An 18206-nucleotide genomic window follows, 5' to 3' on the forward strand; every position below is an offset into this window, starting at 1 on the left:
TTCAGGATTTGACCCACAAATCCCTCAGTGCCCTTAAAATGTTAAGTTTGACAGCTTCCTAAATAATATTGACGAGGAGTCCTGTGGCACCTTATAGACTAACTGAAGTGTAGGAGCATAAGCTTTCGTGGGCAAAGACCCACTTCGTCAGTTGCATCTGACGAAGTGGGTCTTTGCCCACGAAAGCTTATGCTCCTACACTTCAGTTAGTCTATAAGGTGCCACAGGACTCCTCGTCGCTTTTGCAGATTCAGACTAACACGGCTACCCCTCTGATACTAAATAATATTTGCATTCCTGAATGATTTCTATGCTAAACAAGAATTCTTTGTACTTGTATACAGACTTTATCACTTGCCAATGACAGAATTTTTTTTGGGGGGCTGCAGATTCCTGCACATTCAGGTAACAGATTCTATCATTTGTTGTCGCAGATGGTAATGTCTAAAGAATGTTTTAAAACATTTGTACAGGCAAAATGCACACAAAAAGAGCTTGGACGTCGCAAGCTAATCTCACCCTTAGTGCCTAAAGTTAGATTCCTGAGTCCCATATTCAGGCACCCAAATGTAAGTGATTTGATCGTCAAATTACAAAGGGAATCACCGTTCCCTCTAAACTATGTGGCAGCACAGCTTCACAGGTAATGAATCAGCTCTGCTCAGTCAGTCCACTGGTGGGAACTGAGGATTTTTAGCACTTTTGAAAGGCGAACCACTTTTATTTATATGCCTAAACATGGATTTAGAAATCTGACTTTACGTACCCTGGTGTGAAAATTTTAGCCTCCGCACTTAGCAAAACAACTGCCCCAAAACTGCATATCCCTAGTCCTTTCTCAAGACACAGTACATATCAGATCTTTCATTCAAATGTGCCAGCAATTGTCTTATTCACCAGATCAGGAGGGTAAAACTTAGCTTATGGAAATCACAGCAAGTAGAATTTATTCATTTAAGTTTAAATGAACCTCCCTCACCAACCTATAACAGAAACTTCACGTGTCATCAAGCACAACATAATTTTTGTTTATCTATTTGCAAAGTCAGTAAAAAGATGAAGGCCAAATTCTCAGGTATTATAAATCAATATATCTCAGTTGAAGTCAAAGATGGATTTTTACCATCTGAGAATTCAGCCTAAAATTTCCCTGTGTATTGTTGTATATATAGAGCTAGTCACACTACTAAAACTGCAAAATCTATTTGCTCTTCTAACAAACTGCATAACTTGGAGAGTTGCTTGGTATAGATTTGCCTAGAAGAGAAATCAGCATGCTATCTTCCATATACATACAATCTCACGATTAGAGGAAACATTTTCATGAAAACTTTATCCTGGAAATCATTTTTTGATAATCTCTACACAACAGTGATTGCTAAATTCAATATAAATAGTTGTGCTTAATTCTGCACAGCCTTATTGGAGCATCTTGTCATTCTTTAAAGAGACAGAAAAAGAATACTGAAAAAAATCCTGATTTTGTCAAGTTGACCCCTTTGGGAATCCTTACCCCTCCTATAGAGCAGAAGCTGAATGAGTATTTCCAATCTGGGCTGCAAGAATTTATTATAATTTATTCTGGATACCTTACTGAAGCTGAGCCCTCCGTGACTCTGAATGCAATTTGCAGTCCAACAAAAATCTCTGTTTTCCATCTGTGAAGTATTTTCTTGACACTTTCTGATGCTTAGTGTTCACACTCTCTTGCTTCCGAAAACAGTCTCCCCCTCCTTTTTTTATAGATGCAAACACTGTTTCTTTATCATTATCTACAAGCATTTGAATGTGAATTACAAAAATTTGCAGCCTTATCGGTGGAGTCTGAGTATTTTAATTGTAAAACGAAAAAGCTTTCCTTGAACTGCAAACTGAAATTGAGTTGTATAAATTCTGGCTTGTGTTACACTCAATGCATGAAACTAGGGCTCTGAGAATAATAATAGGAGTCCTGAACGCCTGAATTCTTACTCTATCTGTGGGCTTTAGCACATGCTTCTTCCCTCATCTTTTACTTCTGGGGGGCCTATCTACACTAGACCAGGAAGGTCAGCTTAAGCTACACCATCCAAGTACACAAAATGCGTAGCTGGATTGGGCTTACCTTAAGCCGAGTTGCCACCGCATCTACACATTCCCATCAGCTTACCTTATTTCTCACAGAATGAGGAGTACAGGACCCTGGAGAGGGCTGCCCTAAACATTCGATTTGAGGCATCTACACTAGACCCACTAAACCGAATGCTGAAAGGGTCAATCTTCTCTCTAGTATAGACATGCCTCGAGTGTTATGATGATTAGTTAGCAATGGTCTGATTTTTGAGGTGTGGTGTACTGACAGATCCTATTGAATGGCTATTGCTGAGAACTCAGCATTTTTGAAAAATCAGACCAAAATTTAGGTGCCTTGTAAGAATTTTGGAGCATAATTTTAGGGGTCTCTTTTTTAAAGACAACATTTTTAAAAATAGAAACCTCTTAAATCTAGATAAACTCTTCACGGTCAGGATGTTGGATGATCATGATGGCACTAGATGATCATGATGGCACTCTCTATTCCTAAAATCTGTATAAGGATACTTTTTAATTAGAATCTTTACCAAAATCAAAGTGTGAATGATAAACAAGAAGTATACATCAATAAAGCAGAATACAAAAATGTATCACTAGTTAGGTGTGAAGAACCACCAGGTAAACATTCTGCAATGATGCACAGACTATGATGTAAGACAGATGTCTTGTTGTCTTTTTGGAGTGCTTCCAGTTTTGGCCTTCTTTCTTGTTTGCATGTATTAGGATCAAGATATCTTTAAATTATGATTATGCACCATCTGGTAGTCATCACAGACAGTGAACCATGGCTGCCATCATATAACTGTGTATGAAGCAAAAGACCCTCCAATTTAACATGATGGAACAGAATGGAAATTAAAGTAATGGTATACCAAATTATTCCAGTCATGTAACAGATGTGTGGAAACATATCAAATCAAAGTGGTCTAATAGTAGGGCTGGGTAAGTGGAACAGAAAATTTGAAGCATTGCATGAATATTGCTGCTATTCACTCACTATTTGTTTGAGACAGGAGCGCAGGATTAACATTTTTCTAACTCTGGTTTGTCCAGTTTTAGGCCAAGCATCCGACTCCTGGGCAAAATAATTGTGAAACTTAAGCAACATGCAACACCAGCCAACACCCTGAAGGCCTCACAAACAGGATTCAGATCAAGGCACAGCAGAGACCACTCTCGTGGCACTAAAAATATATGCACCAAAAGGTATTCACATATCTACAGGACAAAAGAGGAGTAGACAGCCCAGCACTACAGTGGATCCAACTACTCCTCTCCAATAGAACTCAGACTAGTATTCTCGTCTTGCAGGGACCCATACTATTCCTGCTTATTTTTAGTATCTACATAAGGCCACTGGAGGAGAGAATGACATTTTGTGGGTTCATCTGCCAAAAGGATGCTGACAACACTCAACTGTATTTATCAGCCAGTGTGAACACCATTACTAAAATGTCACAATGCCTGCAAGAAATTAGTTCTTCGATGTGGCCCCCATTAGTCTAAGTGGTTCAAACCCTTGGATTCTTGTTTGACTTTTCACAACATTTGGATAGCACCAGTTTCTAAAAATACCTTCTTTCACTTCCAGCTTGCTATGAAATGTCATCTTTTTCTCCCCAGTAAGAACCTGGCCATAATGATCCATACATTTGTTGCTTCCAGGTTGGATTGCTGGAATTCACTAAATATGAAGACAATGCACTGTGTCAATGCATTGAGCTCTCAGGTTCATCTCCATGGAAGTCAGCACAGAGGGGAGAGAAGATCTCCATGCCTAAGTGGCAACTGAAGACTTCCTCACATGTTCTGAGGAATAAAGATATCCAAGGTCTCTAAGGCTGTGTCCAGACTCCATGCCTCCGTCGACGGAGGCATGTAGATTAGCCAGCTCGGAAGAGGGAAATGAAGCCGCGATTAAAATAATCGCGGCTTCATTTAAATTTAAATGGCTGCCCCGATCTGCCGATCAGCTGTTTGTCGGCAGATCGGGAGAGTCTGGACGCGATGCCCCGACAAAGAAGCCTTTCTTCATCGACACAGGTAAACCTGGTTTCACGAGGCTTACCTGTGTCGATGAAGAAAGGCTTCTTTGTCGGGGCATCGCGTCCAGACTCTCCCGATCTGCCGACAAACAGCTGATCGGCAGATCGGGGCAGCCATTTAAATTTAAATGAAGCCGCGATTATTTTAATCGCGGCTTCATTTCCCTCTTCCGAGCTGGCTAATCTACATGCCTCCGTCGACGGAGGCATGGAGTCTGGACACAGCCTAAGGGCCTGACTAGACTGTCTGCAGCTTTTGAAAGAAGATATACAAATTTGGCGTGAATATGCATATCTTCTTCAATCCTGTTTTCGGAAGAGGTTTAAAAAAAAGCAGTCTAAATGCAGTTATTTTGAAAAACAAACAAACCCTTTTTTGAAAAAACCCTGTGCACCTCATTTTTTTTAGGAAGAAGGGTTCTTTCGAAAAAGGGTTTTTTTTCCTGAAAAAACTGTGTCCAGACTGCTTTTTAAAAAAAAAACTCATCTGAAAACAGGATCGGAAGAAGATATGCAAATTTGCGCTGATTTGCATATCTTCTTTCAAAAGCTGCAGGCAGTCTAGACGTGCTCTAAGAGAAGTGAGGAAAGCTTTCCTTTGATTTTCATCAACAAAGATAACTCCAGTATGACTTTCCTTAGCTGTCTAAGGTGAGGGGAGAAAAGCAAGGAGATTTCCTTATGAACCCCACTGTCCTTCAGGGGGATGAACATGACTGCTATGTCTCTAGCCTCCCCTCCTTGGACTTCTTGAGGAGGGTAGCAAAGACTCCTGCTGCCCTCAGGAGATGAGAAAATCTGGTTGGGCCTTTTCCTTGCCCAGGTAGTCTGACACACATGAAAAAATATCAAGGTCTGCAGAAGGAATAATTGACCCATATTCATATGGGATTATATTTACATTCAGGGATTGAATATTATCCATTTAATGGGCTGTGGGCCTCATGTTTCTTTTGGTTAGTTCAGGATAGCTGCCAGCATGCTGTTTATATAATAAATATTGGCTCCAGGAACAAAGTAGAAAAAGCATGAGACAGGAACTCAGAAGGAATAGCAACAAGAAAAGTAACTTCCATATGGACTACAGTAGTTTGATAATTTTAGCATTTAGTGGCATTTGGTATCATTCGGATCATTCAAAATTGCAACATTGTAAATCAGGATTTTTTTCTTTGATAAAAGTAAATATTTCACTGTCATGTTTTCTAATGTCAACATGATACCTGGATAGACTTATAGCTTTCTATTACATAGTCTATTGCATAACCGCCAGACCTACAAAAAGCTAAGGTAGTGAGAGAGTAAAGTCCCATTATCAAGCAAACAGTATGTACAAGTGATGACATTCTCAAACTCTGTGTTAAAGTGATGATTTGAAATGTTCTTGAGCTAACATGCAATTAGTTAATAGACAAGAAAAGATTATTTTGAAATAGTAGCACTGGTGCATCCGCACTACCATAATTTTGAAATACCTGTTTCAGAATTCATGTTACTCCTGATGAAAGACAGGAGTACAGATTTGAATTCCGTGGCTTGGTAGTGAGGACGCTCCGCTTATAAATTCAACCTTATTTTGAAATAAAGTTCTAATGAAGACCAGGCCTTGTCACAATTAGAACTAAGAGAGCCGAGACAGCCATTGTGGGTTAGAGAATTATCATATTATTCCTTAGCTCATGTCATCAATTCTGTCCCTTGTTCTTATGATTATCCTATATGTATTTGGAATTACTGAAGAACAATCTTACCACATATATCTCTTAGGAGAGCACTAAAGTGCTATGAAACAATATTCTCCTTCCTCTTTCTCAGTAAAACGATCTCTGAACAAAACTAGCTTATGTGATGTACATTTGTAGTAGCAAAAGTTTTAGGAGCACTGGTTACTCAGCAGTTCTTGGCACATGTGATCTACACTGTGAATTTCTTCTGTGTTGCAGAATGTATCTCTTGGCTCTTTGTTCACACAATGAATTTAAATTAAACTTTGACATCCCCTCTTACTCCAGTCTTTCACCAAACTCAAATGTATGAAAGAAATAAGAGTTTTGCCTGCTTGAAGAGCAGAATTGAACCCTCAAAGAAGGGGAAAAAAGGCTTTTCATTTGGGGCCAGATTTGTAAAGGTATTTAGGCACCTAAAGATACATATAGGCATACAGAGTTATTTACAATTTCAGAAATGCCTAGGCACCTGACTTTCTATTAATGCTTTAGTACCTGTTGTGGCGAGTATGGGCTATGCCCCTGTGTCCGGCATTCCCTAGAAGGATCCTTTTGTGCCTCAGAGGCTCGTGGTGCCCCATCACTGCTGAGGACACAAGGGTACCCTGCTCCAAGAGCCCTTTTCATCGTCGGCCAGTCAGGGATTAGGGGCCAGGCCCTCCCATAGTCCAACGGTCCTTCTTTCCTTGCCCACCAGCCATGAGGAAGGTTGCACGGAACCCGGTCCCACCCACTTGCTCCAGGTTCTGGCCCAGGGCCCTATGTGGTAGCCCCGAGTGGGGCTGTGAGATCTGGTCCTTGCACCACTGAATAGTGGCCCCTTCCTGGGCCACTTCCCCAACTACTCCCTGGGTACCTCCTCCCTGGCATCTTGGAACAGGCGCCTTAAGCTTGCTGCCTTCAGAGCTAGCCTTCTGCTCAGTTTCTCCTCAGGTCCATCCCTTTTCTCCTTTCCCCTACCTTGACTGAGGGAAGGTTTTTATAGTGTGCTCATAGGCCTTAACTGGCAGCAGGTGCTCTAATCTGGCTTCACTCCAGGCTGACTCCTGATGGGCTTCAGATACCTGCCTGACCTAATGGCTGAGCCACAGTCTCTGGCAGCCTATTCCGGGAACATAAACCCACATACCCAACTCCCTGTGTACCTGCCTTCCACCAGGATTCTCTAGCTCTCTGCTTTCAGGCTGCCACACTAACTTTCATTGGGGCTAAAACAGCTCACTTCAACTTTCAATGGGAGTTAGATACTTAAACACTTTTCAAAATCCCACTAGATGTCAACCTGCATCTTTAAAGCCTAAACACTTCGAAAAATCTGGCCCCAGTCACCATATTCCTACACTACTATTTTCTATCTTTAAGATTCAGGTATTTAATTGACAGATAAGTATGCTGCCTGTGGAATTTTCATGATATTATAGGGCTACATTATGGTCAGTTACCAAAAACAAAGAAACAAACAAAACAAAAAGTAACCCAGGAACCAAATAGTTAGCACCTGCCCTCTCATCAGAATCAATTAGAGCTATGGATATTCTACATCTTTTAAGATTCAGGCAGACCTGTATTGCTGGATTTTCCATGGAGTATAAACTTCTATATATTAGTCAGTGATAGACAGCCATCATATAAGGTGACATGTACAATGTTTGCCATACTCTCTATCAACTTACATGTTCGGAAGCTTCAGGGGGTAGCCGAGTTAATCTGTACAGGTAAACTGAAAAAACAACAAATAGTCTCGTAGCACTTTATAGACCAGTGGTCTCCAACCTTTTAAAGCACAAGATCACTTTTTGAATTCAAGTTAGCCCAGGATCTACCTCAAACCCAAATACCCCTTTCCTGCCCCTTTACTGAGTCCCCTCCCTCCTCACTCCGTGAAGTGGAATACAGAAGATGGAGACAGAGTGACAACAGCGCCCCCCTGCCTCTGTCTTCCCCACCCTGCACAACAAGCAGAAGGCTCCCAGGGGACAGCTGTGAGGCTCCCAGTGGGGCAGAAGGAGAATTGATGAGATAGGACAGATTCCTCTGCTGGGCTAAGAGCAGGGGCGGACTGGCCCAGCGGGATACCGGGAATTTCCCAGTGGGCCATCATCCAGTGGGCCCTTGTGTCCACATGCCATTGCCCCTCACTTGGAGTGGCTCTGCATCTGCGCTGCATGCTGCACACAGAACCCGACCCACCGCCTGCACCGCGTGCCAGACATGACGCCGGGGGCGGGACTTGTGGGGCATGCAGGGGTGATGTCATGGGGAGGGCCGTTCTCAACCCATTTCCCTATTTTGATTGCCAGTACGCTCCTGGCTAAGAGAGTGGTTAGATAGGTTGACAATGTTGATGGGTGAGTCGACAGTATCTAGAATGGAAGATCCTGAGGCATGTTTGGATAGTTTATTGTCCTTTTTTTCTAACCATTCTCTTAGCCCAGCAGACGAATCTGTCCTATCTTGCAGACTCTCCTTCTGACCCATTACCCCTATGAATATGATTCAGTTCTGTGGAGTTCTGGAATTGTATTTTCGCCACCTCCACCTGAAGGAATTTTTTCAGCCCACCGATGTAGAACACACTGACCTTGTTGCTCCCTCCTGCCAATCCCACAAAAGGAAGGCCTCTAGGTCTCTATGTGGACTCCCACTAACGGTTGTAACAAAGTCTTGATTTCTACATTGACTGCTTCTGCAAACGTGCTCGAGCTGACATTGTCAACAAACAACAACATATAACATATAACCTCAGCCATGCAGAACACAATGGTATACACTGCATCAAGAATAATCCTAACATCATAATCAAAGAGGCTGACAAAGGAGGCACTGTAGTCATCATGAACAGGACAGATTATGAACAGGAAGCAACCATACAACTCACCAATACCAGATTCTACAAGCCTCTCTCCTGTGATCCCACTAAGGAATACCAACAAACACTGAAAACAATGCTCATGGAGCTCCCTGATGCTACTCAGGAACAAATTTACACTAACATCCCCCTTAATCCCCAACCAGGAGCTTTCTATCTGCTACCCAAGATACACAAATCTGGAAATTCCGAATGACCCATCATCTCAAGCATTGGCACACTTACAACAGGATTATCTGGCTATATCGACTCCTTCCTCAGATCCTATGCTTCCAGCACCAGCAGCTACCTCTGCAACACAACCCGAGGAAACTTCAAAACATCAGTAATCTACCTGAAAATACCATCCTGGCCACTATGGATGTAGAAGTAGAAGCTCTATACACCAACATTCCACATGAAGATGGATTATAGGCCATCAGAAACACCATCCCCGATGACAACACTGTACACTTAGTTACAGAACTCTGTGACTTTGTCCTCACCCACAACTACTTCCAATTTGGAGACAATTTGTATCTCCAAGTCAGCGGCACAGCCATAGGCACCTGCATGTCACCACAACATGCCAACATCTTTATGGCTGACCTTGAATAACGTTTTCTCAGCTCGTGCCCTCTAACATCCCTACTTTACTTACGCTACATCGATGACGTTTTCATCATACGGACCCACGGAAAAGAGACTCTTGAAGAATTCCACAAGGATGTCAACAACTTCCACCCCACCATCAACCTCAGCCTGAACCAGTCCACATGGGAAATCCACTTCCTGGACACTACAGTACAATTAAAAAATTGACAAATCTATACCAGAAACCCACTGACCACTACACTTACCTTTATGCCTCCAGCTCCCATCCCAGACACATTTCTTGATCTATTCTACACATCCAAGCCCTAAGATACAACCAGATTTGCTCTAATCCCACAGACAAACACCTACAAGATCTTTATAGAGAATTCCTAAAACTTAAATACCTATCCGGAGAAGAGAAAAAACAAATTGACAGAGTCAAAAAAGTACCCAGACATGAACTACTCCAAGACAGACCCAAAAGAGAAAATAACAGTAATCCACTTGTCATCACCCACGGTCCACAACTCAAACCTCTGCAACACATTATCCACAATCTACAACCTATCTTGGAAAAAGATCCCTCACTGTCAGAGGCCTCAGAGGAAAGGCCTGTTTTTGCTAACAGACAACCCGCCAACTTGAAACGTATTCTTTCCAATAACCATGCTACACAGCTACATCATAAACATCCAGGAACCCATCCCTGCAATCAACCACGGTGCCAACTCTGCCCACATATCTATACAAGCGAACTCATTACTGGAGCCAACCACATAAGCCATCAAGTCAGAGGCTCATTCAACTGCACATTCAGTAATTTAATCTATGCCATCAAATGCCAGTAATGCCACACTGCAATATATATTGGACAAACTGGACAGTCCCTTCGTGAAAGAATTAATGGACTCAAGTCAGATATCTGTAAAGGGAACATACAAAAGCCTGTGGGGGCACACTTTAATCTCCCTGGGAATGCATTAACAGATCTTCAAGTGGCTGTTTTGTTACAAACCAATTACAGGAGCCAAATACAAAGGGAAGGACTAGCGCTTCAGTTCTTTGGCAAGTTCAATTCTCATACCTCTGGTTTAAACAAAGATATTGGATAGTTAGGTCATTACCTACCTATCAAACAATGAGGGCGACAATGGTTCTTTGTCTTTGAAGAATCTCGTGATACCATGCAGATGTTTCATCAGTCTTTCAAGAGCCTTTCATGACTCTTTGTTGTTTGCTAATTAATGGTTCTTATCTGCCCCCTTTGACTATCTAGTCTTTAGGTGCTTATAGACTCGGCTTTCCCTTGATATATTTTTTACCCACTGCCTTTTCTTGTTCCCCCCTCCCAATTTTCCCTTCTTTCACCCCCACTTCTATCTCCCCTATTTATTTTGGACCTAGACATCCAACACTCTGGTCATCTGAAGAAGTGGGCTGTGCCCACGAAAGCTCATGATACCATCTACATGTTTTGTTAGTCTATTAAGTGCTATCAGACAATTTATTGTTTTTTCAGTTTCTCTGTCATCTGTTAACTTTATAAAGAATGGTGAAAATTACTCCAAGATATTACAGAGATAGGCATTGTAGAAATGTCTAATAAGTAATAAACACAAATAAGTAAAAAACACACTTGAGTTTTGATCTAAAATATTATACTGAATGTTTAAGATCTATCCAAAATATTAACAGAAAATATATACGTTTTAAGACAGCCTTTAGATAGTAGAAAGATTATAAGCAGCAAATTGTTTTATCTTTACATGCTTATTAATAGTGATGCTCTCTGGACACCTCTGTCATGTTTAAAATATGATTTCATTAGGACTAGATTGCCAAACAGAATGAGGTAGGCAGGATGTGGTTATAAATCATTGGGCAATCAGTAGGAGCAGCATTAATCATTGGTACAAGTGTAAATAAACAAAACATTGAACAGAAAGTCTTTCACACTACCGAGTCACACATGGGCCTATTGACGTGGGCAAGGATCTACATGACCAGTCACATGATGAGTCGGCATAGAGCTAAGCTAAGTGAAAGGCAATGCACCTTGTATTTTGGTTGTACAGATTGAACCTGCGACTCTCTGGTCTGGCAACATCGGTGGTTTGGCAGGACCATGGATGTTGCAGAACCAGAAAGCTCTGGCTGGGAGAGGAGGCTGGAGCCCAGTGCTGTGGTTGGCTGCGGAGCCCATAGCGCAGAGCCTGGTGGCTGGGGTTGACAGCAGACCAGAGCCTGGACAGTGGCTGGGGCCAGGCCCGGCTTGGGGTGCAGTGAGGATTGGTTGGGTCTGGCAGTCAGGATAGTGGACAGGTCGGGAGCCAGACTGACTGGCAGAGGAGCCAGTTGGGGGTGTGCAGCCTGGAGGGGGGCCCAGCTGCGTGTGCGGATGAGACACAGCTCACATAGCTGGGAGAGCCCAGAGCCAATCAGCAAAAGGGAAAGAATTGACCTCCCTCTGGTCTGGCAAAATCCCTTGTTCAGGACTGGCCAGGCCCTCAGGGTGCCAGACCAGGGAGGTCCAACCTGTAGTGAAATTCCACTGGTCATTACATCCCATGTTGTTGTCATTTGTGATTTCTTGGCCACTTTGAGTGAATAGGAGACTACAGAATACATCACTTTGCAAAACACTTATAAGAAGGTAGCAAAGTAAAAGTTGGAGGCAGGATAGCCAGCATAGTCGACACCACCTCTGGGAGCAATGAGTTTCCATAGTGACTCTGAGATTGCCAAATTCAGGGGGTGATTCTAGAAGAACAGACACTTGGCCAGAATGCCCCTATCCCAGCAAACTTCAGTTTCTGGAATGGTCCCTGTGGACTGTTGGTATCTGGAGACATACCCCCAACATCGGGGAGACACATGAAATTCCCATTTCTTATATATACTTGAATTTGTAAAATTATAAAAGTAAGGCCCCTTTAAGGATCCTATGCCTTAGGGATGCACACTTCTCTTCTTTAAGCAGGGCATGAAAAATTGAGCTTTAGGCAGAGTACTCAGCAGGGTTTGAAAGGATGGAATTCACCTCTGATTCTCAGGCAAGCCGTAGAGCTGCAAAGTGGCTCTAAGGCTCCAGTGGCTATTCCATCTCCTGGCTGGAATTCTGACTACTGTGGTACAAAGTATTAAAGCCAATGCATCCATAAACCACTACTATGCACCAGCCTCTATATGACCAACTGCTACCCAGTTATTCCAGTTATATGGAGCACTTGTCCCATTCGTTACAATTTTGTCCATACACGTAAGATCAAATACTGTGATAATTTATACCCTGGTGCAATTCATTGCTACTGCATTCAATGGGGCATAGGCCACCACAGAATTTGGCCACCAGGATGTAAAGGAACATGATGCAGAATGACAATTCCAAATGTCCACCAGTCCAGTGTCTTCTCTGACGGTAGTCATTGCCAGATGCTTCAGCAGAAGGTGTAAGAACCCTCAAAGCAAGCAGATGCAGGATATTCTGCTTCCACATTAGGACTCATTCTGACCTTGGATAGAGATTGGCTTAAGCACAAGGTTTAATATCCCTTTGAAATATTTTTGTTTTTATAGTAAATCTGGATATTCCTGTTTTCTATGTAAATGTCCGACCTCTTTGTATCCTGCCAAGTTCTTGGCCTCAACAACATCCTGTGGCAATAAGATATCAAACCTTGTGTGAAAAAATATTTCCTTATATTAGTTTTGAAATTACCACTTACTGAAATTCAGTGCCTCTCTGCCCCTCCTCATTGTGTCACGAGACATGGTGGGCAGAAGCTTTTGATCTGTCTTCTCTGTGACAACTTTACAACACTGTTTTGTGGATTACATGCCTTAATATGAAATTCTCAATATAGATATAATTACTCTAATATTGATGTATTATTGTAATACATTATTGCACAAAAGATTCAGTTCTTGGAGGAAAACATTGTGAAGTTGCATGTGGAAAGAACATAATGAAATCCTTTGCTGGTGAGCAACAACAAATATGAAATTTTGTTTTGCCTAGCCAACGTGTGAACTATTAAATGACAGCAAACAAAACAATTAGACAACATTTTGTGTGTGTGAAGAGAAAAATAAATGCCTTGCCTGCACAGCCCAGAGGTAGTCCAGACGTAATTTCAAATCCACCTGCCTGGAATGAAGTGCCAAAGCACAAGAAAACAGCAAGATGGCTAATATAGGTTCATAGCCATGCATATAAAAGGAGCCACCCCTTAAACAAGAAAAGGAGAGCACAAGTTAATATAAATCTTTTAAAGCAAAAAAACTTGGTCTAAATTCTCAAAAGTGACTAATGTTTTGAGGTGCCACATTTGAAACCCACTGAAAGGTTCTGATTGTTAAAGTGCTGAGTATTTATCCTCTGAAAATCAATATCCTTTAAACTTAGGTGCACATAAATAGAGGCATCCAAAACCACTAGCCACTTCTCAAATGCAGATCCTCACACAGAAATACTGTCAGCACATAGGTCGATATTGCTGTAAGTATGATACCTGTACCATGCCCAAAAGTGTGCCCAACTTCTTCAGGATCTTATCCATCATGAAAATAAATGTAAATAATATGCATCATCTATTAATATGCACCATATGCATATGAGTAGTTTTGTTTAAAAACTGTATTAAAGTGGGACATGCGTCTTTTAAAAAATAGCCAAGCATTTTTGAAGACTGCTATTTCACTGACTTGGGGAGAAGAGAAGATGAGAGGCGCTGGTGGAAAATTAAGGATTTGTGCTTTAGCAAGAAGTTCTTTGTTTTACTCAAGGGGCATCATCTCACTGTGCTCTTAGTATTTCAGCATTTCAGTTACACAGAAGGGCTTCATTCACTAGTCTGTTAACACCATTTTTGTACCTGTGTTACTCCAATGAAATCAACCAGCGCAAAACTGGGGTAATGCAATGAGGAATCAGGCCATAGCTGTTAGTTCACAAAAACAGACGTCCCTTTCATGAGTACTATCATGATAGCTAGCTCCTGCAAGGTACTGAGTGTTGAGCACCTCTTATGGGGATGCTGAGAGCCCTCAGTATGTGACCCTAATACAGTATTCCAATATCTTGGGACAAGAGTAGTAAAGCAGAGTTGACAACGTTTTAGACCATACATAATGCTACTACTTTCCTTAACTTTACAGTGTACTTACCCTACTGCTTTTCTGTATCCACTGAGTTCCAGAACAGCTATGTACAAAATAGTAACAAAAAGCAGGAGGATCATTTTTGGCAAGGAAGAGACACGTAGAAATATTGCCAATGTAAGAGTCCCCACCACACAGGAGAGGAAAGCATAATGGGCTGTATCACATGGAAGTTCATTCATGGTTTTATTCATTCCACCAGGAGAAATGATAACTATGGAACTGCTGGAATTCGTGTTCCATACCCAAGGCATGCAGCCAACCTGGGAAAAACAATAGGGTTTAAAATGAAACATGCCATCAGAGGTTCAGCAGTTCTAAGTCCTGGTTACAGCCCTTCTTCCTCAATTCGACCCTCAAGACAGAAACAGACCTCATGTTTCCTAACTCCTAACCTTGCCTTTTTGCAAGACTCTTCTTCCTTTTCAAGCACATTTCCAGGCATGCTCCCAGTCCACTAGATGGCAGTGAAGGTAGAGAATTAGAGTTTGAACATAGTTTAAAAAAACCTTCTCCCTTTTTAAGTGTTCAAACAACACAAGAACCCAAGAAAATATCGATTTACTAAGATTAAAAAGTATTTTAATGCCCATACAAATACTGATCTTTGTTAGAATAGTCCTCAGACACAGCAGAAGAAAAAGCATGCTGAGTATACACAAAATAAACTGTACTGATTTAAAAAGAAAAAAGTCCCATATGTCAAACAATATTTAAACTTCTGATGTAAGAGAAGAGGTATATAACTAGAGATAAGCAGGAAATTCAGAGATTCACAGATAACTAAGGATAGGGATCCTATCTCCCTTTTCTCTAACCACCATTAGTTTAAAAGTTTCAGAGGGGTAGCTGTGTTAGTCTGTAACTGGAAACACTTAAAAAACAACAAATAGTGTTCCAGCACCTTAGAGACTCATCTGCCAGCTGGGAGGAAGTACTGTATGATGAAATTCTTCCAAAGCTGATGTTAAGTGACACATCCCAATTCACAGCCTGGAAAATGAGGAATCCCAAGTGCATGATGTAGTCCCAACATTTTTTGTGATTATAATCGCACATTAGCATTTAGCGCACACAACTGGGGAGGACTAGAGATAACATCAAATGGGTGAGAATGTTGGTAAGGTGGGGGTTTAGGAGGATATTGATGTTACTAGACCCCTCTGTATAAGCTGTACCTGTAAACTCCTATTTTGACACCTATTATTAACTCTTGTACAAAAATTAACCATTGATAATTACATTTTACAGTGTGTCATAAGCAGTGACAGTCTGAAAGGTGATAGCACAGTACAATTTGTAGGCAGTTACAATGATTTAAGATGATGAGAATAACAAACTAAGAGATACGTACTGAATAGCGAATATTGTGATACAAAATCAGAAAGAAGGAAGCAAAAAATTAAACGTAACTCAATTTTGTTCAACAGCTTACTTAGACATGTCACTTGTACAATGGACAAGCCCACAACATTTGAAAACTTAAAAACATACAAGAGCTTTATAAATGATACTCAACACATCCAGGAAAACACCATTTACTCTATAACTAACTAGGGTGAAACTCAACATCTGCAGTCTGATCCTGGCCAATTGTAGTTGTTTTTTTGCAAGAACTTATTCTACTGAATAAGCCCCCTTAATATTTGAAGATCACAAGTTATTGTTACCTTTGTAGAACTACAAATATGAGATGGAGCATAGGATAATGAAAGAAATAGGGGATTTGGAGGAGCAGAAATGCTTGAGATTTAGCCCCAATCTTCCGCTGACTCACTCTGAGGCCCTGGACATCATAATCTCTGTATTTCACTTTCCTCATGTGCAAAACAGGAGTAATATTTATTTCACAGGAGATGGAGAAGTAAGCCATTTATTATATTCTTTGAAGATTTAATGTGGCAAGTAATAGTTGCTTCAGAAATGCCTACAGATGCATACAAGTAGATTCTTATAACAGGATGGGATTAAATTCCTGGTGGCACTTCTTAGAACAGCACTGTAATTTCAGCAAGAAGGTCTGTTTTACTTGGAATTATTACTCTACTTTAGGGAGCAGCCAAATAGCAGGATGTGAAAGTAGTGGTTTAGGTAATTGAAACACCTGATCTTCCTACACACACCTAAATATCTTGACAGAGTTGTGTGTATTTGCATGTGCATGCATCTGAGAGAAGTTGAATTTTTTTGAGCCATAAAAGATCTCCGTAATACTTAGCACTATACATCTTGAAATGCTTTATAAACATTAGGTAATTAAATCTCACAACATGTCTGGGAAGTGGATAGGTAGATATTACTATGTCAATTTTAGAGGTTAGGAAACTGAGCCACAGAAAAGTCATGTGGCTTGACCAAGGTCTGACAGCAATTAAGGGCAGGAGCCAGGGACAGAATTTAGAAATGCAGAGCTTCTAGCCTCTAATGCACCACTCTGCTTCTCTAACTTGGCTTTTAGTTCCCAAGTGCCATGTTGTGACACATCACATTTAACTGACAACATCAGCCATCTTGTAATATACAGCTTATAATGAGCCTTACTCAAATCCTAAGGATGTTAATGAAAAGTTAATCTCACTTTGGCTTCAGTGAGATCAGAATCAGACCCAGTGTTTTTTTCTCATTCTTTTTATGTATTTCTGTCTACATTTTCAAACCTGGGCTCCTAGATCCACATTTAAATACAGGCAGTCCCCGGGTTACGTACAAGATAGGGACTGTAGGTTTGTTCTTAAGCTGAATCTGTATGTAAATCGGAACTGGCGTCCAGATTCAGACACTGCTGAAACTGACCGCCAGTTCTGACTTACATACAGAATCAACTTAAGAACCCCAGGCGTCCCCAAGTCAGCTGCTGCTGAAACTGATCAGCAGCTGATTCCAGGAAGCCCGGGGCAGAGCAACTCTGCCTGGGGCTTCCTGTAGTCAGCGCTGGTCAGTTTCAGCAGAAGCTGACTTGGGGACGCCTGGGGTAGAGCAGCTGGGGTGCTGCTGGGTTGCTCCAGTAGCGCCGCTCCTCGGTGCTACTGGACCAACCCAGCAGCACCCCATCTGCTCTGCCCCAGGCGTCCTGATTCAGCCGCTGCTGAAACTGACCAGCAGCGGCTGAATCAGGACCTGGGGCAGAGCAGCTGAGGTGCTGCCGGGTTGGTCCAGTAGTGCCCAGAGTGGGCGATGCAGGACCAATCGGCAGCGCCCCAGCTGCTCTGCCCAAGAGTCCAAAACAAAAGCCTGGTCTGCTGGGGGGGAGGAGAGAACACTAGCTGCGCCCCCCCCCCCCCAGCAGACCAGGGACACGGGGAGCAGAGCCGCAGCGGCAGCGGGGTGCCGTGCCTCTGAGGCTTTGCCCTGGCAAAGCCTCAGAGGCGAGGGACCCCGCCGCGGCTGCGGCTTCAGTCCCGGTGCCTGTGGTCTGCTGGTGATGGTCCCCAGCAGACCACAGGAACCCAGACTGAAGCGGCAGCAGCGGCGGTTCCCCGTGCCTCTGAGGCTTTGCTCTGGCAAAGCCTCAGAAGCGGTGCCCCTGGTCTGCTGGAGACGGTCTCCAGCAGACCAGGGGCACCGGAGCAGCTTACGAACGGGGCTTTCTCGCCCCGTTCGTAAGTGCGGATCCGACATAAGTCGGATCCGCGTAAGTCGGGGACTGCCTGTACTTAAGTGACCTTATTTTCAGATATGCTGAACACCAGTAACTCTATACCAGAGGAATTTCACAGGCCTAAGAGAGAGATGGATATTATGACTACTATATTTATA

General features: G+C 42.3%; 1 protein-coding gene across 1 annotated transcript in view; it reads right to left on the reverse strand.

The window, feature by feature from the left end:
* ADCY1 (adenylate cyclase 1) overlaps positions 1–18206 on the reverse strand; it is a 268804-nt gene that overhangs the window by 26290 nt on the left and 224308 nt on the right. Inside the window, exons 13-14 of the mRNA XM_075921701.2 lie at positions 14457–14713; positions 13392–13518 (exon numbers count right to left, since the gene is read on the reverse strand). Of these exons, the coding sequence (XP_075777816.1) occupies positions 13392–13518; positions 14457–14713 (384 nt within the window). The remainder of the gene's footprint in view (positions 1–13391; positions 13519–14456; positions 14714–18206) is intronic.

The sequence above is a fragment of the Pelodiscus sinensis genome, chromosome 2 (assembly GCF_052426305.1).
Source record: "Pelodiscus sinensis isolate ZL-2025 chromosome 2, ASM5242630v1, whole genome shotgun sequence".
Lineage (NCBI taxonomy): Eukaryota > Metazoa > Chordata > Testudines > Trionychidae > Pelodiscus > Pelodiscus sinensis.